Below are 25486 nucleotides of genomic sequence, written 5' to 3' on the forward strand. Positions count from 1 at the left end.
AAGAATGATGTGAATTGCCCCATTCATCTCAGTTAATTTAACTCTGAAACCTAATGACAACAGTTCATAGACTGTAAGGCCAAAAGGGACCTGTTGAGATCATCTAGTCTGACCTTCTGCATAACACAGGCCAGAGGACTTTCCCAAAATAATTATTGTTTGATCTAAAGCATCTCTTTTAGAGAAACATCCAATCTTGATTTAAAGATGCCTACTGATTGAGAATCCACCACAACCCTTGGTGAATTATTCCAATGGTTAATTACTCTCACTCTTTAAAAATGTATTCCTTATTTCTCGTCCAAATTTGTCTAGCTTCAATTTCCAGGCATTGGATCATGTTATATCTTTGCCCGCTAGATTGAAGAGTCTATTATCAAATATTTGTTCCCTATGTAAGTACTTATAGACTGATTAAGTTACCTTTAGATTGAGCTACTTGAATCTACCACTATGTTTTTCAATCCTTCTCATGACTATTCTCTGAACCCTCGTCAATTTATCAACATCCTTCTTAAATTTCAGATACTAGAACTGGACACAGCATTCCAGCAGTAGTTGCACCAGTGCCAAATACAGAGGTAAAATACCCGCCCCACTCCTACTCAATAGTGCTCTGTTTATAGATCCAATGATTGCAGTAGCTCTTCCGGCCACAGCATTGCACTGGGAGCTCACATTCAGCTGATAATCCACCATGAACCCTAATGACAGGTTTCAGAGTAGCAGCCGTGTTAGTCTGTATTCACAAAAAGAAAAGGAGTACTTGTGGCACCTTAGAGACTAACAAATTTATTTGAGCGTAAGCTTTCATGAGCTACAGCTCACTTCATCAGATTCCATGAACCCTAAGTCTTTTTCAGAGTCACTGCTGTCCAGGATAGAGTCTCCAATCCTTTAAGTATGCCCTACAGTCTTTGTTCTTAGATATATGGCCTTACATTTGGCTGTATTGAAACATATGGTTGACTGCACACACTTAACCCTGTGATCCAGATTGATCTGCATCAGAGATCTGTTCTCCCATTATATACTTAATTTTCTTTACAATATTTAAGTATGTTAACGAGCCATTAAAGCAGATACTGGAACCTGTGTCAGCCACTAGGCTATTGAGTCACACTGTCTCTCTGGCCCAATGAATATTTAACTATTTTGTACACATGCTACAGCTTCAACAGGAGTGATTGAGAGAGATCCACCCCAGAATACTCTATAGCCCAGTGATTAGAGCACTCATCCAGGATGTAGATGAATCAGGTTTTAATCCTCACTCTGCCTGATTTGGAGCAGGGACTTGAACTCAGGTCCCCTATCTCCCAAGTGAGCTGTGTTCAAATCTCTGCCCCAAATCAGGCAGACAGTTAGGTGGCAGATGAGTAGGTGTTTTGAAGATCTAAATTTTGGACTTAGGTGCCTACAGTGGCAATTAGGCACCTAAATCCATTTGTGGATCTAGCCCTTAGGGCTCACTCTTTCTCCCACAACTCAGTCTGCTTGCAATCAAGTCAATGAGAGCAGGATCATGGCTTCATTTAAGTTCTCATGGCCCTCTTGCAACAACAGGGCTGTTAACCAGATGTTTTGACTAAGTTCCATTCTGTATCATTACAGTCTACTTTCCTAAAATCTCCCATCAGTTTATTTGGTATTTGATTCATTTTCACTCCCTATCTGAAATGCTGAATAGAGTTCTGCATATGTTTCACCATGGAAGCGGCTGCACGGCACTGGAGAAATGATTCTTATGTAAGCAGAGTCAGGATGAGCTCTACCCTGACATCTGGTGGCGAGTTGTGGAAAAGAACTTTGGGGCTGATCTCATTTGCATAGGCACACCCATCCTGCCTAGATGGTCACTTGGGCTGCTGTAGGAGCCCCAGTTTCTCTGTTATTTGGGCAGGAAGAATAAACTGTTATTATCCTGATTATGTGAATCAAGGACAGTGGAACTGTACTTGGCCTTTTGTTATGATGGAGGGACTCACCATCAACTCAGCAGCACTTGCTAAGCTAGGGTCATGGATTCCAAAACCCAGTGAATTGAGAGAGAGGTTGGGGACAGATATGGGTCCCTTCTGAGGGTTTTACATGCTAATTGTATCTTCTCTCTTCACTGTAGAATATCAGAGCTAGTTTTGATTCCAAAAGGAGTCTAGTTACAGGCTGCTAAGCTGAATTCACTTTAGGCTGAATAGTACACCAGCACTAAGGCTCCCCTATTACAAGCTGAAATAACTAAAGAACTGAAATCACTGAGTATTGTGTTATGTAGTGGGGGGACCTGAAGCTATATTGTGGAGCAGTTTGTGGGATAGCTGGAGCAGCTTGTAGGATGGCTGGTGGAGCGGAGCGGCTGGCAGAGCAGAGTGATTTGTGGGATGACTGGTGGAGCAGAGCAGAGCCCCACAGAGAGGTGGGACAATTGGCTTTGGACTACATAAGATGCCACTTAACACCTCCTCCCCATTTCCACCCAGGTTGAGCGGTAAAACTCTGCAGGTAAACTTTTGAAGTCTGGGGCTACACTGACCAGGGACAGAGACTTTTGGGTTGTTGGACTTTGGGTGACTTTTGGGATTGCTGGACTCAAGAACCAAAGGGAAGGACCCCAATTTGCTTGGGGTGGGTTTTTGCTCATGGGTTGTATTATGAATCCTGTTGGTGGTGTTTCCCCACCATAATGCCAAATTGTTTCTCTCTGTTATTAAAAGGCTTTTGCTACACTCAGACTCTGTGCTTGCGAGAGGTGAAGTATTGCCTCTTAGAGGCACCCAGTGGAGGTGGTATATATTTGTCCCAGGTCACTGGGTGGGAGCTCGAGCCGGTTTTGCATTGTGTTATTGGAATGGAACCCCTAGATAGTGAACCCGGCCCTTGTTGCTGCCAACTCTGACGGGCAGAAGGGTTACACTTAGAGTGGTCGCCCGAGAGGCACCACCATAGTCAAATATGCAAAATGGATCCCATTAAAAGCAGATTTTCATATGACCCCAATTTTCTGACACATTCATCTTTTGGGGTGAAGTTTCCATGCCTAAAGGCAAATTTGTTTTTTGAAAGATGGAGCAAAATCCCTGCAACCATTTTTAAGTTATGAGAGAGTGATTCTAACCAAACTTTTTCCAGCACAGCTACAGTAAAAATAGATGAAGTTTAAAACTTGGCCTGGACATCATAATCAATGAAGATTACTGCCTTCGCATGCAGTTCCTAAGGAAAGGAGGACATGGGGACAGCAAAACACAGACACTGGACTTCAGAAAAGCAGTTCTCAACCAACTCAGAGAAACAGTAGGCAAGGTCCCATAGAAAGACAAATCAGGAAGACAGGGAGTTTAAGGGGGCTGGTAGGTCCTAAAAGATGTAATACTAGAGGCTCAGCATCAAGCTATTCCAAAGCAGAGGAAAGATAAGAGCTATAGGAGGCCAATGTGGCTGCATGAGGAGCTTTTTAGCTATCTAAAAAACAAAAAAGCTACATACAGGAAATTGAAGGAGGGGTTTGTCATCAAGGGAATATACATGGGAATAGCATGAGCGTGTAAGCAAGGAATGAGTTACAGCTGGCAAGAAATGTTAGGGACAACAAGAAGGGGTTCTACAAATATGTCAGACAAAAAAAGAAGATTGGGAATGGGGGACCACTGCTCACTGGAGAAGGTAAGTTGGTAACAGACAATGGTAGGAAGGCAGAGCTGCTCGACGCTTCCTTTGCTTCAGTCCTCACAAAAAATACCGTGACCAGATGAGTCACGAAGCGAAGTTACCACAGACAATAAAGGGGAAGGGGCACAGATCAGGATAAGTAAAGAACGTGTCAGAGATCTTCTGACTAATTTGAATGAATTCAAGTCAGCAGAACCTGATGTTATTCACCCTAGGGTGCTGAAAAAATTAATGAAGAAATCTCAGAGCCACTAGCAACAACACTTTCAAACTCATGGATGACAGGAGAGGTCCTAGAAAACTGGAGAAGGGCTAACCTAGTGCCCATCTTTTAAAAAGGGGAAAAGGGAGGAGCTGGGAAACTATAAACCAGTCGACCTGACTTCAATACCTGGGAAGCTACTAGAGCAATGAATAAAACATTAAATTTGCAAATACCTGGAGGCTGAAGGGTGATCACTAGCAGCCAGCATGGATTTACTAAGAACAAATCATGCCAAACCATCTTGATTTCCTTCTTTGACAGGGTAACTGGTTTGGTGGATAGGAGGAATGCGGTGGGCATAACAGACCTAGACTTTAGCAAGGCTTTTGATACAGTCCTACGTGACATTCTGATAAGTGAGCTGGAGAAATACAGGCTTGACAGAACTACCATTAAGTGGATACTTAATTGGTTAAACAACCGCAAACAAAGAGTAGCTATGAATGGAATGATGTGAGATTGGAAGGAGGTCCCAAGTGGGGTTCCACAGGCATCTGTTCTGGGTCCAGTGTTATTTAACATCTTTATTAATGACCTGGATGTAGGAATAGAGAGCATAATGAGGAGATTTGCAAATGACACAAAACTAGGGGGCATTGCAAACACTTTGAAGGATATAGCTAAAATTCAAAGGGATCTTGATAAATTGGAGAATTGGGCTATAGACAACGTAATGCATTTTTAGGTTGCATTAACAGAGGCATAGCATACAAATCACAGGAGGTGATAGTACAGCTCTACTCGGCGCTGGTTAGGCATTAGCTGCAGTACTGTGACCAGTTTTGTTCACTAATATATTAAATTGTTTCATGTTCTCTGTGTGTGTGTATATAAATCTCTCCTCTGTTTTTTCCACCAAATGCATCCGATGAAGTGAGCTGTAGCTCACGAAAGCTTATGCTCTAATAAATTTGTTAGTTTCTAAGGTACGACAAGTACTCCTTTTCTTTTTTAAAACCACATAGTGAAACTGGAAAGGATCCAGAGGTGAGCAACAAAGATGATCAAAGGAATGGAATGCAAGCCATATGAGCAAAGGCTGAAGGAACTGGGTATGTGTAGTTTGGAAAAGAGGAGATTAAAGGGGGATGCGATAGCTGTCTTCAAATACTTGAAAGGCTGCCATAAAAAAAGATAGGGAAAAGTTCTCTCTTGCCACAGAGTGGAGGTCAAGAGGCAATGGGTTCAAACAGGAGATTTAGATTAAATCTCAGGAAAAACTTCCTACCTGTAAGAATAGTAGGACAATGGAACAGACTGCCTAGGGAGGTTGTGGAAGCTCCTTCACTGGAGGTTTTCAAAAGGAGGCTGTATTGCCACCTGTCTTGGATAGTTTAGACACAACAAATCCTGCATCTTGGCAGGTGGTTGGACTAGATGAGCCTTGGGATCCCTTCTAACCTTATGGTTCTATGATTCCTGCTTTGTTCTTAAACATGTACCTTAGTATATTACTGTTTATATAAATGTTTATAAAATTCATATTATAAAAGAGCAGTTTTCAAACTGTGGCCCATAGACCAACGATGATCCACGGAACAATAGCTGATCGTCCATAAAGAGCTCACTGGCCACATAGTGCTGGCCCTGTTCCTTGTTTCTAGTTGGTAGACAGCATTACAAGATAGCTGAAATATACACAAACTAATTGCTTTGCATTACTTTTCCATGTTAGCAACTACAGTAGGTGCCACAGGGATGTTGTCTTGTGAATGGGAGAGAAGATGCTCATGAGACACTCTCTCTATTAAAATGCAGTCCGCACTGTGAAAAAATTTGAAAGCATCTTCCACAAAGTACACAGTGTGTACAATCAAGCAGAATTAACACTGTTGCTGGAAACTTGACTTTCACATTTCCAATTAATTTTTTTAAGAGTAAACTGCTTTATTAAGAGATAATTCATATGGTTTGGACTTGGAATTTTTTTAAATGCTTGATTGATTTTGAAACAACATAACAACCTGCCAATGATATTATACCATTCGGAGAGACAACAAAGAAGCAAAAACTTTCCACCAGCTTTCCACCACTATACCCCCTCGAGTTCTCACCTATATTTGCATGTCTTTGTTTTTCTTTAGATGAGAAACAAATTCTTCCCACATGACCTGAAATTCTTCTGTTTTGTCATTAATCTGATGAGGTCCATATGAAATTCTTTCCGTCATGTCAACACACCAGTCTTTTAAAAGTGAGACACAAGAGTATCTTTTGAGGAACAATTTTCTTGCACGAAAACAACTGAGGTCCATATATTAATAAATGCTGTAAACCCAAGGACTGAAGAGGGATTATACAGAAAATATAATTCTGGCCTGTCCGATAATTTATGATGCTTTACTATTTCTATAGCCTATATAGCATCTGGTCAAATTACTATAATATAAGGATATTTCTAAATAACTTGCGTCAGACTGCCACCTTGATTTCCTACATTGCCAGCACATACCATTATCCAGCAGGCCAACAAATTATTTGTATGATTTTAATTTGCTGTAATTTCATTTTAGACTCACTCTTAGTTTTTTTGTATAATCTAATATATTTGTCTATTATCTCTAATCGAAGTATGTAACTTAGTTCCTGTCTCAGAGAGAATACGAGAATAGCACAAATAGGATAAAATGTCCAAGTAACATTACACTGGATGATGGGATTACATGAGAAATCAATACAAAGAGAATTATGTGGAAAGGAGCATTTTTAATATTGAAAGAACTATAGAAGAGCTACAGCAGCTGACACAGGTGCTCTCGGCAAACAGGAATGAAAATGACAGAAAGTTATATGAAATCTCAGTTTTTGGTTGGTTCACAAGCTAAATCTATTTTGCAAGGATATAACTGGCAAACCATCTCAGTATATATCCAAAAGGGAAACAACCTGTGCTAGTTCCCATTCCTCTCAACAAAAGGACCTACTACCTTCAATATTAATTTTAGCATTATTCCAGATTGAAAATAATGGGTTACTTCTGGTACAACATTGATCAACTAATGCTTTTTCCCAGATATCCTTACCATACTTTAACTTTGGGTTAAGTAAATTAGCTTTGGTTCATCTAGGCAGAACTGGATTGGATAGGGGAATTTCTCCAGGAGTGCTTCTAACTGAATCCAAATAGGAATTGAGACTCAGTAGATTCAAGAAAAAGAGCCAGTTTTGAAACCCATTTGCAATATAAAATAGTTCTGTGTTTAGAAGCCTTAAGTCACCTTTTGTTTTATGAGCTTCTAATTACTTGTTTAAGCTTTTGGTCTTTTCCCGTTCCATAAAAAGGTTTCAATTATATGTTGAATTCTTTTACAGCTATTAGGTAAGATTATAAGCAGCAGCATACTCTAGAAGAAATTTATCTTCTGAGCTCTTATCATTTTGATGGGTTGAGTTCAATTCCACAATATGATGGATTGTAACTTTACAATTTGACCTCAGTAAAGTGTGGTCTGTAACTGCACCTGCCCAGGAACAGACAAGAGAACAAATTGTGACCCAAAGCTAGAAATGAAGGAACTTTGCTAAAACATTTATGTGATTGAGGATTTCACTGAGGAAAACAATCAATTGTGCCAAGCCATCTGAAACCCAGATTTTCAAGATAGGAATTGGTAAAACTACTGTTTTCTCCGATGCTATCTTCAGCCTTACTCTTTTTTTGTCACTTTGTTTGTTTCACAAGGTTTTAACATCATACAGTATTTTGCTTTGGGCCAGATTCTGCTTTGTCCACACACTGATGAAATCACTTCAGGTTTACACTGGTGCAACTGAGAGCAGAATCTGACCCTTCACATTTTAGGGCAGGCTGAGCAGAGAAAATTCCTCCATACTGTTGAAATGTTGGAAACCAAGGAATTGGCAGGCCAAAACATGAGAAAAGGATTCAATGTGTCTATTATGAAAGAATGAAAAGGAAATAAAATGCTAGTGTTTTATTTTTCCTTTGGTTAAAGCTAACAGGGAATACTTAAATTCTCTGAGCTTCATCTAGCTAAGCTCTAAAATTTAAATATGATACCATTTGGGATTTAAATCTAGCCTTCGTTTACATTTCAAACTATTTCTGCTCTCTTGGCAGAATTCCTACCTTGATCCTTAACTGGATCGGCCAGAGCATCTCCTTTAAAGTTGATGAGCAAGTTATATGAAGACCAGAAAGCATGAATTTCTTGTAAAGGGAAATATAAAACTACATGACTTTAATTGTATGGGTCAGATTCTCTCACATCTTAAGTACACCTTCATGAGAACTGCCACTGAAATGCTAAGAGAGAATTGAAATCAACTGAACTATTCACAGAGGACTAGATTGTAGTTTCCCCACAAATCTTGAATAAAAGGCAGCACTTCACACTATCTGTGCTGCCGACCCTGGATGGAGATCAGGCCAGGGTTGTAGCTCAGGGAGTCCAGGGGGCTCCATGGGCACAGGGGTCTACCTATCTACAGCCCATTGCAGGAACAGGGCCTTGGACTGAAAGCTGTTTGGGGCAGAGAGCGTTTGGTATGATGTGTGCACAGCAACCAGCACAACGAGGCTCTGATCCTGACTGAACACTACTAGAATGTTAAAAAATATATATACACACATCAGATTGGGGGCCTGCTACCCCCTCCCAGAAAAAAACCCTGGTAAGAGCTCCCAAAGACAGGATATCACTAGAAGCCACATCTTGTATTGTTTTCCCCAACCCATTTATGGGGAATAAAAGGATAGGGGAATCCTGCCCCAACACGGAAAATAATACTAGTATCTAAATACAAGCCCTATGACTATTAATTCAGGCCTAGTCTATACCATATATCTTCCTTTGAAGACTTTCAGCATCTAGGAAATTTGGACTTGAATTACAGTTTACCTGCATTGCAACATTGCAATGGCTTAGGTGCTAAATTCTTGAGACTAGGTTGCCATTTTGCTAAGGAGTGCTAAGATAGCTATTGTCCCACATAATTTCAGGACATTTTTGTTTGTTTTTCTTTAGAACAAGTAGGCTGGGAAGAAAGTACATGCTCTTATCCCAGCATTTGCTATCTCTCTTCCCTTTACTGTCCTTTTTCATAAAAAATACCTTTTTCATTTTGGCTGCTTCTCTGCATCAGTATCGGTGTGTGTTTGATTGAAGAAGTAGCCAAAATGGCGGACAGCTCATTTATAGAAACCCTGCCCACTGGCGCTAATTTGAGGGTGCGGCTAGATTCCTATGTAGAACTCTGGTGTCTTCAATGCAGTCAGTTTGGAGGTGCCTAAAAGAGTTCTAGCTGAGCTGATGTATTTACTCATGCAATAAATGGCTTTTCCATGTCCCTTTGATTTTCACCTGCACTCTGCTCACTAATCTTTCTCCACTGGGATTATTTCTAAAATTCCAAACTTCTGAGTTGTTTCCAACAACTGTGTTGGGGGGGGGGAGGGGAGGACAGGGAAAGCCCTGTCACAGAAATGTTTCCTTCTTCTTCCCTTCTTCCCAGACATGGATTTTCTCCCCCGCCCCATGTTACCCTGACCTGAGTCACAAGATGGGAAATATTGAGACAACAGATAGGTTTAACATCTCATGACCCTTTCAGGTTACAAACAGGAGCTTCATTCCCATTAAAAAGCCAGGAACCTCTCTCCCTGTTTTCTGTGGGACAAGACCTTTTATTTCCATCCTTGGCTGACCATGAGATATTGGCTTCTAAGGGGCAAAATTGTTGTGTATAAAAACTTACTATAATCCAGTCTGAGTAAGGGGCAGAACTGTTCAAGGGGAGAAGTAAACTGCACCAGACCTCTGCACTGGTGCTAGCCAATGTGTTGAGGCATGTGGGAGAAGCTAGGTCTTCTCATTCCCATTTCTGTCTGTTTACTTTCTACCTACCTGTGTGACAACAGCTGCTGTCATCCTGTGCTATCTCTGCTGATAGTGGTAATCAGGCCAGGGGAATAAGGGAGCTCCTAGGTCCTGTTGCTTCCCTGCACAGGCAGACAGCCAGGCTCATAATGAAGTCTTTAGTGATTTTTTTCTCTTATTGCCCATTTCATTATTATGGAGAGGTAGGAGTAACTGTGAGCAATACTTAAAGATTGATGGCATAATATGGGCCAAAGTCTTAAGTTTACCCAGTCTTCCAAATATAGATTTTTATATTTCCTCCATTACACCATATCTACTAGTTGCCTTAAGTTGTGGTTACTGTTTGCAACCTTTCATATTGTTCTTTCTGAATAAACTTGAACTGTGAAAACCAAACAAGCCCTTTCAGTGCTCATCTTCCAAACAAATTAAACAAATTCCTTGAAATTTGGTTTGTTGTTTACATCATACCGAGATCCTCAAGCAAGCCAAATATTAAAATCACATTCTTGAGATATGCATAACAAAATTTCTGCTCAGGACATACCTTGAGACAAGTGCATATACATTTTTGTAAATGTGGAATTCAGAAATGGCTGAAGGGATTATGCTGAAACTATCCAAAATAAATTTGCCTCTGGGAATGGACACAACACGGAACATGTCATTCCAAAATCTTAATTTTTTAAAAAATGTATTTGAGAAAGTTATTGGCAACTGGAAAAGTTGGATGGTTCTGAGTTACAATCTAAGATGAATCTTTATTTTAATTCAAGCAGCCACTACTGGTCCCACCAAAATATAATAGATATATTAGACAAGTATATACAGTATATTTGGTTATACACTCTTTATTCTTACTTAAGAGACTGGCACAACAATGTCAAGAAATGTGTAACTAATTCAGGATTTATGACCTCTTCAGTTAAATACAGTCAGAAAACATAAATCAATCATAGTTCAGTCTCCTCGGCTTTGAGGGTATGGGACTCATTTAAAGATTCTAGTAAGAGGTTACCTCTGTTACATCAGCTAAAGAGGGAGATGAATGACAAATTAGAAGAGACAGAAAAAGGAAATGAAGAAATTGGAAACAAAACAAGCAAGGACTAAAGACCAAGAAGAAGAGATCAAGTGACTGTAATTAAGAGACAAATGTAATCTTCTCATTATATAGAAGCCTAATCTAGTTTGCATAAAGTGCAGCTGTAAGAATGGGATAATAAACCTAGCAAGCTAATGGCTCAGCAGTTGAAATATGAGGAAAAAGAAACATCAATTTTAGAAGTTAACATACCATGAGATATTCTATAAGGTATGCCATTGAGATTATTCAAGCTTTTATTAAATAATATATGCCTCAGTAAGGACAGGGTCCAAAGCCTATTGAATTAATGAAAAAACTCTAATTGAATTCAGCGAGCTCTGGATTATGCCCTATTTCCAGAGTTTTCCTTCGATTGAATGGAGTCAGAAAATTTTAGAAACTATTCAGTTAACCTTTTTGATGCAAGGAGGGAAGGAATTCTTAGGTAAAGACCATGTACCTATACATACTGTTCTACACAGAGTCCTTGAAATTAACAGCACAGAATTACATGCCAAAGGGGTCGACACTGAGTTTTACAAGGTAAAGCTATCTAATGCTACTGTTATAGATGAATCTGTTTAAACATATCTTTGTTTACATTTTCTTCTCTTTCACTTAAAATTAAATGGATTTCTTTGTTTCCCCCAAAATCCAGTTCATACCAGTAGTATACCTTTACTCAATACAGGCCTCAAAATCCTTCACATTGGACAGTTATTTTCACTGCTGTCCCCTTAGTGTCTTGCTAGGTTTCATTCAACACCAATATGCAGAAGGCAACATTTATAGGCTCAGTCTCATGACAGAAAGTGTTTATTAACTGATTTCTTTGCATTCTAAAATTATATTGGCAGTACAGCTTGGCACTTAATCTGAAATAATGATTAAAAATACTTTTGTAGAGGTATGTCTGCCTTCCTACATTAACTATAGAAGCTATTAACCCTCCTCCATAATAAATGAATATAAATATAAAAATTGTATATAGCTGTGTCCTGGGTCCACCCTGTAATCTGAGCTGGCTGTACAACCTGCAGCTGGTTCATTTCCGAACCGCACCAAATACACATCTGTACATGCTTGTGCTCCATATCATTTCCTCACCCTCATGTCCTGCCCTGGCACCAAGTGGCAGGACCTCCTTCCAGTTGAGGGTAAACAACCCTGGTGAACCAGTCTGTATTCTACCTTGGTTCCATGGCCTGCCAGGGATATCAGCTGGTGGCTCCTTCATGGAGCCATAAACACAGGCATGTACTTAGCAGGGTTCACCCCTCTTCCTGATACCTGCCCCTTCTGCAGTGAGGGAGACCCTGGCACACGCCTACCTAGCATGCACCAGTTGCAGCCCCTTTTCCAGCTCCTCCAGAACCTTCTCCTAAGGTTCTGGCTGTACTTTCCCCACACCTCCTGATCTATGCACATCCTGTCTGGGGCCCTATAAAGTTGCGAGACCTCTTCATCAATCTCCTCCTGAGACTGGCCAAGGTGGCCATCTATAAAACCAGGAGAATGATGCTGAATGGGGAGGTGCTCTGCAACTGTGGGGCCTATTTCCACTCCTCCCTTCTATTATGCATCCAAGTACTGTTCCTCTTGGCCATGTCCTCTGGCTCTCTAGACACCTTTGAGGAGCAGTGGTCCTCTGCTCGGTGTCCCCCTCCGGTTCCCTGCTTCTGGCCCTATGACCTCACTCCTGTCCCTGTTTTAGCTGAGTGGTTTGAGCATTGGCCTGCTAAACCCAGGGTTGCGAGTTCAATCCTTGAGGGGGCCATTTAGGGTTCCGGGGCAAAATTGGGGATTGGTCCTGCTTTGAGCAGGGGGTTGGACTAGATGACCTCCTGAGGTCCCTTCCAACCTTGATATTCTATGAATTAACAAGAACTCTATGAATTTATTAGTTGTCCCTCAGAATCATGTGGGCCCTATTTTAGTTGCTTCTCCCCTTAGGCTGGGGGAGGGCCCTTCAGAGACAGGTGGGCTTCTGCCCCAGCACCTCCTGAAATTCAATAGGTCGACCCAGGACACAGATATATACAATTTTTATATTTATATTAACGAGCATTAATAGCTTCTATAGTTAATGTCGGAAGGCAGACATACCTCTACAAAAGTATTTTTTAATCATTATTTTAGATAAAGTGCCAACTAGTCTCATGTGTACCCCCATCTGGCCATCCTAAATTGGCTGATTTCGTATAGGTGTTACAGCTGAGGTGAATATTGAGACGAGATGTGAAGGAGAAAATAGCAAGCTTATGGATTACTGCACAGATAAAGGACAACATGAAACAAGATACTAAAGAGGTTTGTGTGGGAAGCTAACAAGCGAGTGGACAAGGCTGGCCTCATGGTCAGAACGGAGGAGGCAGGAATAAAACAATAAGAAATAAAACAAGGTCCTGATCCTGGCAGATGCTCAGTGGTTCTTGGATTGGAGTCAGGTCCAAAATATGGACTATCTTTCTAGGACACTGAACAGCAGCTTAAACCTATGGGCTATAAAACACTGTACATTTAGAGAGTTTTATATGGGAGTTTACATGTGAAGAGTTTTTATGGGGGGATGATACAGTGTTTGCTTCATATCTGTAAGCTAAACAAAATTTTCAATTAATCTGTGATATATTCCTATGGGATTAAATTTAAAATGACAGACCATGAGAGAATTCACTGATGAACCATCCTTTAAAAAAATTCCCTTTAATACACAATATTACATGACTATTGCTTATAAAAGATTGTGCAGATAGACAAAATGTAAATCAAAGAAGGCTAAGCTGTCCTGGGACACTGATTATACGGACAAGTTAACAAACCTTACTTAAAGAAAAGAATTTGTTAAGAGTCCCTGGGGGAGGGAATCAGTCCAAAGGACTCTTCCAAAAGAGATGTTTGCTCATACCCCAAAAAGAAAATGGATATCCTTTGAAAAGGTATCAGGGTATTACTCATACCTAGGAACAATTCCTTCCTAGTTCTGAGCAAGATGTTTATGGATTCACTGATAATGCGATAAGGATATTTGAAGAAGGGAATTGACACAGTGTCCAATTTGCCAATTAAGAATTTCGACACTTCATCATGATCTCAGTGACAGTATTCCACTCTTACAGTGTAAAGAGGTCTTAAAGAGGTTGTAGTAATAAGAATCCCTATATAAATGAGAAAGAGGCCTAAGAATTGCTGAATAATTTTATGTTTCTAACAGTATTTTCCAACCTTAGGACTAAAACTAGATCCTTTAAATGCTAAACATCTCAAGGAGGTGGATGGAAATGCCTCTCACTAATCTACTCTAAGATGTTTAGTTAAGATGAATGTCCTTCTTGGCGTGTCATTTTGTGTCTACAATAACTTAATAGTACCCACATTTGCTTGGCACTTTTTGTTCGTGTGGTATTAATAGAGCTGCTTAATTCAACTTATTTGGAGTAAAAAAAAAATCATTAAAACACATCCAGAACCTGGTAAACACCATTGGAATGAGAAGGCTTTGTATTGCTAAACCTCTATTTATATCTAATTATTCTGATGGAACGTACTGTATCCTTTTAATAAAAAGAAAAGGAGCACTTGTGGCACCTTAGAGACTAACAAATTTATTTGAGCATAAGCTTTCGTGAGCTACAGCTCACTTCATCGGATGCATCCAATGAAGTGAGCTGTAGCTCACAAAAGCTTATGCTCAAATAAATTTGTTAGTCTTTAAGGTGCCACAAGTACTCCTTTTCTTTTTGCGAATACAGAGTAACACGGCTGCTACTCTGAAATGTATCCTTTTAATGTGAAACATTCACTTCTTCCATTTCATACCTTAAACAATTAGGAATCAGAATCACTAATTTTCAGTTATTAATACTAAGTTACAAGAAACACATGAGGGGTGACAAGTGTGCACACAGACACTTTAGCTAGATATGGAAAAAATCTGGAGTAAAATCAAGAATCCAAACCTATTGTTGATAATGTACAGCACATGGCATTCAGCAGTGTACTTCTGATAGAGACCCCAGTGCAGGGGTTCTCAAACTGGGGGGTCGGGATCCCTCAGGCAGCCGGGAGGTCACTGCATGGGGGGGGTCACGAGCTGTCAACCTCCACCCCAAACTCTGCTTGCCTCCAGCATTTATAATGGTGTTAAATATATTAAAAAGTGTGTTTAATTTATTAGGGGTGGTCGCACTCAGAGGCTTGCAATGTGAAAGGGGTCGCCAGTAAAAAAGTTTGAGACCCACTGCCCTAGTGTTTTGGAATTCTGCTGCCAGTGAGTATTTAGCAGATTGCTTAAACCTCTATACTCTCCATCCAGTGAGCTATGTAGTCAATCTTTGGCATGAGGTGCCAAATCAGTCATGATCTATCAGGCCACATTACAATGTGAAATAAACGCTAGTGAGGGGAGTACAAGGACTGGATGAATCTTAAGTATGGTTGAAACTGTTCTTTAAGCACATTTCCTCGCGGTGGTTGTTTTTTGTTTGTTTTTCAGTGCCCATTATGCTCATTGGGAAGACTAGCCCCACTCAGCATGTGATCTCCAGAAAAGATGGATGGAGATGGATTGAGAAATTACGATTGTAAAGTCATGATTTTCTCTGTGGCAGGCCGGTAAGCTCTGTGGCTGATGAAGCAACAGACTTTAGTTTATTGAAATTTAGAATAAAACAGTAATAAGTATGCTGCCCCTTTAAGGCCCAGGAGACTTCCCTAAACTGTAGTCCAAAATAAGTACCTAAGGCAAGGCTTGTGTCAATCGTTATGCATTATAAGGGAAATCTTCTTCCACTCTCAATTCTAGGCTATTGCTCTCTTTCTCAGCTCCTCCCCTGCTGGTTTATATCCCCAGCACATCAGGGAACCAGTTCTCTGTTGCCAATGATACTTACTACAGTTCCAGCAAGAAACATCTTGCTCAGTTCTTCCAGGTGCAGTTCCATACCAATCCAAGTCCTGTTAAGTAATGGAAGTCCCGGGGGTGGGATAAGAGCCTAAGAGTTTTTAAACTTTTCAAAATTAAATGAACCCCAGAGCTTCTCATATGGAAGAGCTAGGAGAAAACATCGGTTAGTTCCTCGTTGTGTAGAACATGAAACAAGAGTTTCTGAATAGTAAAATGCAAAAAGTGTAAACCCCATTCTGTGTTGACCTTGTTCTTAAACTCTCTTGGAAATGGTATCAGTGAAGCTATTTTAGACACTCTTTTAGTCTCAAGACTTGAAAGTTTAATAAAATGCGGTGGGACCAGGCTCTGCTCTCACTTACAGCAATGTAAATCTAAACAACTTCATTAACATCTGGAGCAGTCCTCAGATTTACACTGTGAGGGCAGAATCCAGTCCCATTGGTTCTCAAATGTAGCTCTTTATATAACTATCACTATTAGCTGCCCAGACCTCTCAATCTACAACTCAACTTCCATTTCCTAAGACAGCTGACATCTGTTCAAATGCCAACATCTTCACAACCACACGCAATTTTAACTGAATATTCTGAGCTTCAAAGTGATACTAAGTGTAAAGTTCAGTTTCTAGAGATTATGGAGACACTGACACTTAGGCGGTTGCCTGATTTTAAAACATTTGGTAGTGTCGCCACCCTTGATTTTCATCTTAATATGCAACGAATCAGAGCTACTATAATTATAGTAACATGTTTTAATTGAAGCATTGAACTACCTGGTAAATCACTGTAGCTCTATATCATGGCATCTTCATTTACAGGCATGAAAGCTTCTGGTTTAGTGCTGCCTCAGGTACCAAGAGTTTTCACAGTCACCCAAGCACTGACATGGCAGTAAAGCACTCTTGAGATGATCAGCTCTGTGTTTTCAATGGAGTTAACAAGAAATAGAACCATTTCACTCTTCCCACCTATATATTTTACAGCTGCATTTCCAGTATATATCCTACATTTTAAAGCAGGGGGAGGGGAAAGCATTTGAAATGTTCATAGTTATGAAGAATGTATCCAATGTAGTAATGTAAAGTGTGAGACTAAAATAGATAAACGGTTTTATTAGAGGAACAAAGCATGAGACTAAGATTTTCCTCTCTACAATGCACCCTTCCTGGACATCTCTACTTTTCAATGTATTTTTAAAATTTAGTGTGAATTTAGGGTGGGATTTTCAAAGCCACCTAAGGGATCTGGATGCCAGATTCCAATTCATTTTGTTTATCCAAATCTCTAGCTAGCTTTGAAAATATCAGCCTGTATGCAGGAGAAAGTGAATAGCTAACCAAATTTGGCACCAGCAACTATCTTAGGAAACTCCACAAGTGCATCACAGCCTCACTTTACAAGACTTTTGTTATTCCAGTCTTGGGCTTCTCCTGCTCATAAATGGAGAATCAGGTCACACGTTCCCCCAGTGTTCAGGTTTTGTTATATAGGTCACTAAGGGCCAGGGAAGTGACCACCAAATTCATTTCACTTGTTAGACAAGCCAAAATAAAACCATAGATCTCCAACTTTCACCAATTGTGCCATTAATTCCCTTCTGCTCCCCAGAGTATCTTGGATGGCCACAATATTCTTTCTCATTTACCAAAACAATGCCAACTCCCCCATTATACAGTCCTGCATATGAAGGGGTTGTCTTTGCAAAGAACTGTACCCATTATATTTGGGGATATTCTAAAGAGAGCTGGCTGTCTAATCAGAGAGGTCTCATGAACAATTTTGCGTATGTGAAGCCAGAGTATTTAAAACTTTCTAGGGAACTTTGGACCTATCTTTTTCTACATGATAGTGTTTTTCTCCCTGCTAGTATAGTGGTTGGCAATAAGTAATATAAAGCTATATTTGCACACCTGTCAATAGCCTGATCCTGTGTCTCATGATTTAAAGAGACTTTTGATTGAGTAAAGACTGCAGTATTTGGCTTATAATCTCTTTAAAGCATAGTATTCACACGTGTATATATATATATATATATATATATATTTTAACAGTGAGTGTAAAGACATACAAATGTTGATGCACTCCAGGACAGTACACATATCAAAGAAAAAAAATAACAGGTGGAAATAAAATGTAAATTACAAACATCAGCTAGGAATTAGCGGCACACTAAACATGGGGTATAGTTTTAGCAACAAGGATACATTTTTATCTGAAATTAGATAAAAATATCTTAGAAACAACGGCTGTTTTCAACTGAAGATACATTATGAACTAAATATATAAGCATATAGGTAGCCAGTGTTTTATGGTACTTTTTAGTATATTTTTATATCTTCTAAATGGTGGATTCCCTAAAGATATGGGGGGAGGGGGTTTGCATAGGAATTTGCTCGAATGCCAATTCAATGATTACTACTCATATATGGAATTTTGATATCCATTTGGTAATGATTTACACCAGTGTTTTCAAGGCTGCCAACAAGCAAATACAGAATGGCAGGCACCCAAAATTCCACAAGAGACAACTGTCTTTTATTTGATAGTTTATGCAGTTTGAGCTTAATATGATTTTCCACTAACAAGTTCTGTGTCTCCTCCAAAATGCTAAAACTGGTATGCAGATCTGCAAAGTAACAGACTGTTTGAGGAAAGTTAATATTAAACTCATGATAAATTATACAAGTTATATTGTTTACTTAAGAAAAAAGAGTAAGGTTAAAAGAGCTGACACATGATTTATTGCAGACACTTGCCTTGCATATTCACATTATTAAGGTCAGCCACACATGAGACAGCAATACATAGGGTTAGTGTTATTCTCTGATACAGAATTAGTAAATCGATAGATAAAGAAGAAATTTTACTGGAGAACTTTAATGCAAAACAAAGTATCATGGGCTAGTTAGCTCATCTGGAATACAGCATGCTTTTGACAAATAGGATGCAAGTCGTATCCTTTCAAAGAGGGATTCAAAAAAAATAAGCTGTTCTTGAAGATGCAAGGAAAGGCACAAGGAAGAGCACATGGTTTGCTCAATTTTTGGGTGGACTGTGGGAAAACTGGGCGTGGACTTCCAAAACAAGGTGGTATAATCAGGCCCAAACCCCTTATTCATTATGAATCTCTTCTATGAGAAACATTTTAAAAGGAGAAAATTAAACCTGCTCAAGGCAACTTTGTAATTAGCACCCGAATAGCAATGATTGGTATCCATGTAGGGTCCTTGGAGATGAATACGGGATGAACCACTGGTTAATTTAATGTTAAGACTTATTTGTCATATATATATATATTGTCAGTCTAAATTCATATAACAGAACCTGTCTGTTTAGGGTATCATTTGTAGTAGATGGGGGTTGTACTGTATCCATTCCAGATTTATCAGATATGAAGTTAAAACTATGTCACCTGATCATTTACTAGGCTGCCAAATAATTTTGATTGAATTGAACCATGCATAGCATTTTTAATGACATATGCAGCAATGAGAAGAACAATTCCTACTGTTTCCAGCACAAAGAAGAAGAGTAGAAATAATCCTTTGGATGTAGCACTGAGACATGACGCACAGGAGAATCTGTAGAGATTCACAACCAAATCAGCTGAACATTTTGGGCTATATTCACAAGGAAACTTAGATGTGGTGATGCTCAACGTCACCCCACTTCACTTTTAGGTGTCCAGAAAATCACTGGGATTCACAAAGCCTGAGGTAGGTGCCTTGGTTAGCTTCACAAGGGGAGAGACAAGTGCCTTAGTATGGGATTCGCAGACAGGTGCTGAAATCTGTGCTGCTGGGAAGCCCCTCCAACTGCCTGAGATTCTCAGCTGCAACCCATCATACAGTTACTTAAAAATATATATATATTTATTCCACAGTGAAACAGCTTCAGTGAGAGAGACTGAGGGAGCCCCAATAAGAATATCCCCTAACTCAGTGGTTTGAGCACTCTGTGAGGTGGGAGACCCCCTCCCTCAGGAAGAGAGGGAACTTGAACAAGGGGTCTCAAATATCCCATGTGAGTACCCTACACACTGGGCTAACGATTACCAAGGGAACTGCTCCTGCTCCTCACTCTACTTTCCACTACACCGACCATCTTGTGGAAAATTGCCTGGGCCTGATGCAGTAGGTGAAGTCTAAGCAGGCTTACTGGATCGGGCCCTGCAGGCAGATTAGTGGAAAAACGCTCTTCTTCTCCCAGTTTGTGCATTGCTCTGGGGCTAAGGCAGCTGGGCACATGAGTTAGGACTGCAGTGTGCATACTCAGAGGCAGACACACAGGCAGGTAGAGAACTTTAACTGTAAAAATGTGGACACCTGCAGGGTTCTGAGACCGCTGAGTGGGGGTTTTGTGAATCCCAGTGGAGCCCTGTTTCTGAGATTAAGGTGCCCAGAGTGGACAGTTATGTTCCTAAGTCCTTTTGTGAATCTAGCCCTTCTACTTTTTATATATCTGATCTGCCTTAATTGTATTGGGACTTCTTCTCAATTCAGGACTTATTTTCTACCTTCCACACGTATAACTTGTCTACCTCTTTCTGGTGATACTATCAGCAGGCACTACCTCTACATTATACCTAACAGAGAATCTTCATAGCCTGATCTGGAATGGTTACAGGAAACAGATGTACTTTAGGTCTTCAAACTTGTCCTGGATTTTACTGATGAATTCATTTTCTATGTGCATTCCACTTGGTCTCTCAGCTAACATAGCTAACTAGTGCACACTGACTATTGTTAATTACTGAATTGCTAGTATCTATTATAGAGCTCTAGTATTAACTTTTCTGGGTGGTCACTATATGTTTTGGACATTTCTAAAGAGGATGACACTCCAGCTGACAAGTGATATTAGTGGGAAAAAATGGTCACCTGCAGCAATATTGTGTCCAGCACGTCATGAAAAATCAAACACAATAATGCTGTGCAAAATATTTATTCTTCCACTGATCATCTATGGATAAAGATGATCCCTGCTACCATAATGTGAATAAAAATGTTCACTGCTCCTCTTCGGAGCACCAAACTCTCACTTGATCACGAGTACTGATACTGAAAACATTAATTTGGAGTTGAGCAGACAGATAATTGAGCACTGTGTGCCATTAACACCTCCCGAAACCATAGCTGTACATAACTGCACACCACAATGGGCATATTTCATTCGATTAACATGTAGTACAAATCAGAACCTAATAGGTTAGCAGACATTAGAACATTAACAGATGAGAGGTATGTTATGTGGAAAATTTTTAACTGTTAGTAGTAAAAAAGTATATAAAATTATTTTTTAAAAATATTATATTTTAGCTACACAATTATACATGTTATTAGCATGACATTACATTTTGGTTATTTTTATGTACATACATTTCTCACCAATACACAGTTCATAAATTAATACTGCCCATTTGGGTGCTAAAAAAATAACTACAGTATCCAGAATAACCCAAAACTATTTAGTGTGAAAGTTCATAAATTAACTTTGAAATTTCAAAAGCCAGTCATGCATCCTGTAACAAGACAAAATGGAAAAAATACACTCTGCCTTCTTTGGAAAAAGGTCCAAGGAAGCTTATGTAACCCTGAGGTGGCCAATATAACGACCCCAAAAGCATTCTCAGACATGGCCCTATGCCCATAAGCTTATAATTCCCTGTTCATATATTAATTGAGAATGACTACTTTCCTTTACTTTCCCCTTCCTGGCACAGGCTTCTGGCTGACTCCATTTCTGATTCTTTTCTATTTCTTTTCTTGGAAACAGTTGTTGCCTGCATACTCTTAGGAACAGTATGTTGTGTACAGATAACTTAGGAACAACGTCAGTTTATATCCAGAAAGGATCCAAACGTGATCATGGGCAAAGCTGCTCAGAAGCTATTACACATATAATATACCCACTGATTCCAAAAGGGTAGCCAACCTTACCCTTTGTAAGGCATATTTCCCATATTTCACCCTGTCCTGTTCCCCAAGTGCCAATTCTGAGTTAAAATTATTGTAGAAGCATATGTATGTGTGTTTTATTGATACGATACATACACACACAGAAACAGCACAGGTTGTATGTGTGTACATATACACATAAGCTGTTATATGTATGATATATATTATATACAGGGCTAGATTTTCTGCACCAGCTGAGATGTACTCAGTATAGTCCCAGTGATGAGTGGGGGAGTCACAGATGGCTTTATACAACCTTTATACTGCCCTGATCCTGACACTGGAGATGCTACCTCAGCCACATTCCAAGTGGATTCCCCTACACAAGAGAAATCCGCAAGTAGCCAACTTTCCAGCTGCCACAAAAATAGCTTAAGGGAGGCAGAGAGGTATTAAAGGTAACCCTCACCAACAGTCAGCATTTTAAATTGAAATCCTCAGCGATAAACCATTAATCACAACAAAGAGTCATTGAAATCCTTAATGATAAACAATATAGCCTGTCATTTGGGTAAGTCAGTTATCAGGCACCTGGGTATGTGATTTACATTAGATACCAGGGCTTTTGGTAGATAGAAAAAGGTAATTAAAGGGCGACCCTCACAGGTTTAGAGCGTATTTTGCAAAGAACATGATAGTGAGAAAGTTTATGACTAAATTATCTTACCTTTTGTAAACCATAAAAAAATACTGATGATATAGCTCTGACATGCTGTTTTACTCATTAAACAATGAGCAAGTATGTTTTAAGCCAAATTTTCCTTTAACATTTTACCAGTGGTTAATCACCTACACCTGAACTTCTTCCTCTGTTGCATGAATTTGGCCAATTTGGCATGTTCCTGCCAGTCCTTCATCTGACCTCACTGGAGAAGCTGTAGGACTCTGCATGGTAAGTAGAGACAGAGAAGGAGAAAAACTGGGAGTCATGGCCGGTGAAGGGTATCTAAGATTATGGATAAGGGGAGAACGAGGGTATTTTTTAAATGCCTGCCCAGGTATTATAGTTGGCAGTTGTGGTGGCACTGTCCTTATGCCAGATTGAGCTACTGATGTTATCAAGGGAGGAGGGAAAATAAAAGATTTCTTCTCCTTAGGAAAGCTATGAATTTGTAAGCTTTCATCTTTCAGTTTTGCAATATCATCAAACACAGAAGCAAGAGGCTGAAATCTGGGTTCCCAGGTAAGCAAGTAATCCCAGTTGTAACTTCCTCTAAGATCCTCATCAGAGGCTACAAGGGTTACAAGTGATCCATACCGGGAATCCTGGCCATCAGAGATGAAGATGTATTCTCTTGTGATATCTGTCATTATGTCTCTCTCTTTTATCCCAATTTTTTGAAGAGTTTGGGACAGCATTTTGTTATGGGCATAGTTTGGGTCACAGCCTTCTCCTCCTCCTTCATCTTTGAAGGTGTGGAAGCTCTCTGCATTTTGAGTGGCAGCGAACACATCAGTTTCTCCAGACTGACAGGATAACTGGTCAGAGTCTCTTGGAATTCCTGAGTCTGGCACGCATGAGCCTCGCTCACTTAAAGCTGAACCCAACCCCTTTCTGCATTGATGCTCATTGATCCTTTTGATTTCCTCGTCTTCTGCAGTTTCCCCTTCTGCTGAGCCATGACCACTAGAATCTGAGTGCCTGCTGGGGATACCAATATCTTCCTTTTCTCTGATGCCTACCAAACTCAACCACTCTGTTATGGAGCCCATGGGAAGTGTACTACTTTCAGTGCTCTGGAGTTTCTGGCAGTCCTTAGGAATATTATCTTCATGGGTCAAGCTCAAATCAGCTGATGAAGATGATGTTTCTCTTTTCATACAGGAGTTTATTATGTCTTTTCGTTTGTATCTCAGAATAAGTGCAATAAGGCTGATGGCAAGCAGCAGGAACACTACAAAAGAGATAGTAAGGCTAATAGACAGGATGTTTACAGATGCTATGGAATAATTCTCAGGAGAGTTGGAAATATTTACCAGAACAGTGCATATGGTGGATTTAGAGTCCAGTTTGGGGCTGTGAGCTCTTACTAACAATTCAAGAGAGTCATCTTTCCTTTTGGTACTGCTCTTCTTTCTGTAAAGAGTTCTAGTCAAGTAGATATTTCCATTGCTCTGATTTACCGAAAAGAATGGAGAAGGTTTTAACAGGGAGTAGTGAATAACTCCATCCAATCCAGCATCATTATCGGATGCTGCCACTTTGCCAACCATCTGACCTGCTTCATTTTTCTCAGGGAGACCAAAAATATATTGATCTTTGGTAAAAACAGGATCAAATTCATCTGTCCCTTCAACATCTATCTGAACTGTTAATGTGGCTATTGATTCACCTTTGTCTTTTGCCTGGGCTATAAAACAGTACTTATTCTGACTTTCATAATCAAGCATTTGCTTTGTTTGTATATCTCCTGTCAAAGAGTCTATGAAAAACATGTCATGATCTTGAGGAGATCCATGATCAGACAAACATGATGACTGGATTGAGTAATTAAGGTGTCCATAGGGACCTGTATCAAAATCCAGTGCATAAACTGTGCACACAAAAGAAAAGGCAGGCAGATTTTCATGGACAACACAGTTCAGGCTGGGAAACAAAAACAGTGGAGCATAATCATTGTCATCCAGGACATTAACAAAAACAACAGAAAAAGCCACATTTCTTACATTGACCCCTCCATCAGAGGCTTGAATAGTCAAAGTGAATTTAATTGTTTCCTCATAATCCAGAGTTCTGATCAAATCCACAGAGCCAGTTTTCCCATCTAATCGAAAGTGCCCCTTGTCATTTCCAGAGATTATAGTGTAAGTGACCTCTGCATTGGCTCCTGCATCACAGTCAGTTGCTGAAATCACAGTGATATGACTACCTATTGGGATATTTTCTCTGACATGAATGCGATACTCCAGATTGCTAAATACTGGTGGATTATCATTAACATCTAGTACAGTTATCAAAACAGTAGCACTAGAATTCAGGGGAGGTGTTCCACGGTCAGATGCAAGAATGATCACATAGTGAGAGGAAGCAGTTTCCCTATCCAGCGGACTACTCAAAACAAGGTTGCCAACCATCTTGTAAGGTGGTGTTGATTCAATGACACTTGTTTCCACATGGAATAGGTTATTAGTGTTGCTGCTGCTAATAGAGTATTCAATGTATGTATTTTCTTGTATCCAATCATAGTCAATGGCTGAAAATGTGAGGATAGTCCCTCCAACTGAGGCATCTTCACTCACACTCGCATTGTATAGTGCCATTGTGAACTGAGGTGCATAGTTATTTACATCCTGTATCTGTATCTCCACTGAAGTAACAGCAGTCAAAGCAGGGTCTCCATGGTCTTTGGCTTCTATAAGAAGGTGAATAACTGAACTCTTTCCCAGGTGTGGCACTGGTTTGGCAGTAAATACTGATCCTGAAAAACCAAAAACCAAAATCAAACAAAGATCACAACAAGTTAGGTACCTATATGGATTTAGGACCTTAACTATAGATAGCCAGATTTGAAAATCAATCTGATATAAAGGTATGGTGTGTGTGGGTATGTGGAGCTTTTATACAGATAAAGATATAGATTAAATATAAAGATAAAAGAATATTGTTAAGGTTGCAAAGTCAAGCACTGTTGTGATAATCGGGCATACAAATATACCCTAATTGTGAGTTCAATCGTGAAAGGTAAGTGAATGTTTAAAAAAATGTTACAATGCACTTTTAACAATAAATGCTGATTCTAAAAGGTACAAAACGGAG

General features: G+C 39.7%; 1 protein-coding gene across 2 annotated transcripts in view; it reads right to left on the bottom strand.

Annotated features, from left to right (window-relative positions):
* Window positions 1-17920: 17920 nt before the first annotated feature.
* Window positions 17921-25486, bottom strand: part of DCHS2 (dachsous cadherin-related 2) — a 236933-nt gene continuing 229367 nt past the window's right edge. Inside the window, exon 18 of one of the 2 annotated variants that reach the window (XM_043513268.1) lies at window positions 17921-25148. In XM_043513268.1, the coding sequence (XP_043369203.1) occupies window positions 22519-25148 (2630 nt within the window). In that variant the 3' untranslated portion in view covers window positions 17921-22518. The remainder of the gene's footprint in view (window positions 25149-25486) is intronic. The other variant, XM_038400391.2, reaches the window with a different exon arrangement.

Source organism: Dermochelys coriacea, chromosome 4 (assembly GCF_009764565.3).
Source record: "Dermochelys coriacea isolate rDerCor1 chromosome 4, rDerCor1.pri.v4, whole genome shotgun sequence".
Taxonomy (NCBI): domain Eukaryota; kingdom Metazoa; phylum Chordata; order Testudines; family Dermochelyidae; genus Dermochelys; species Dermochelys coriacea.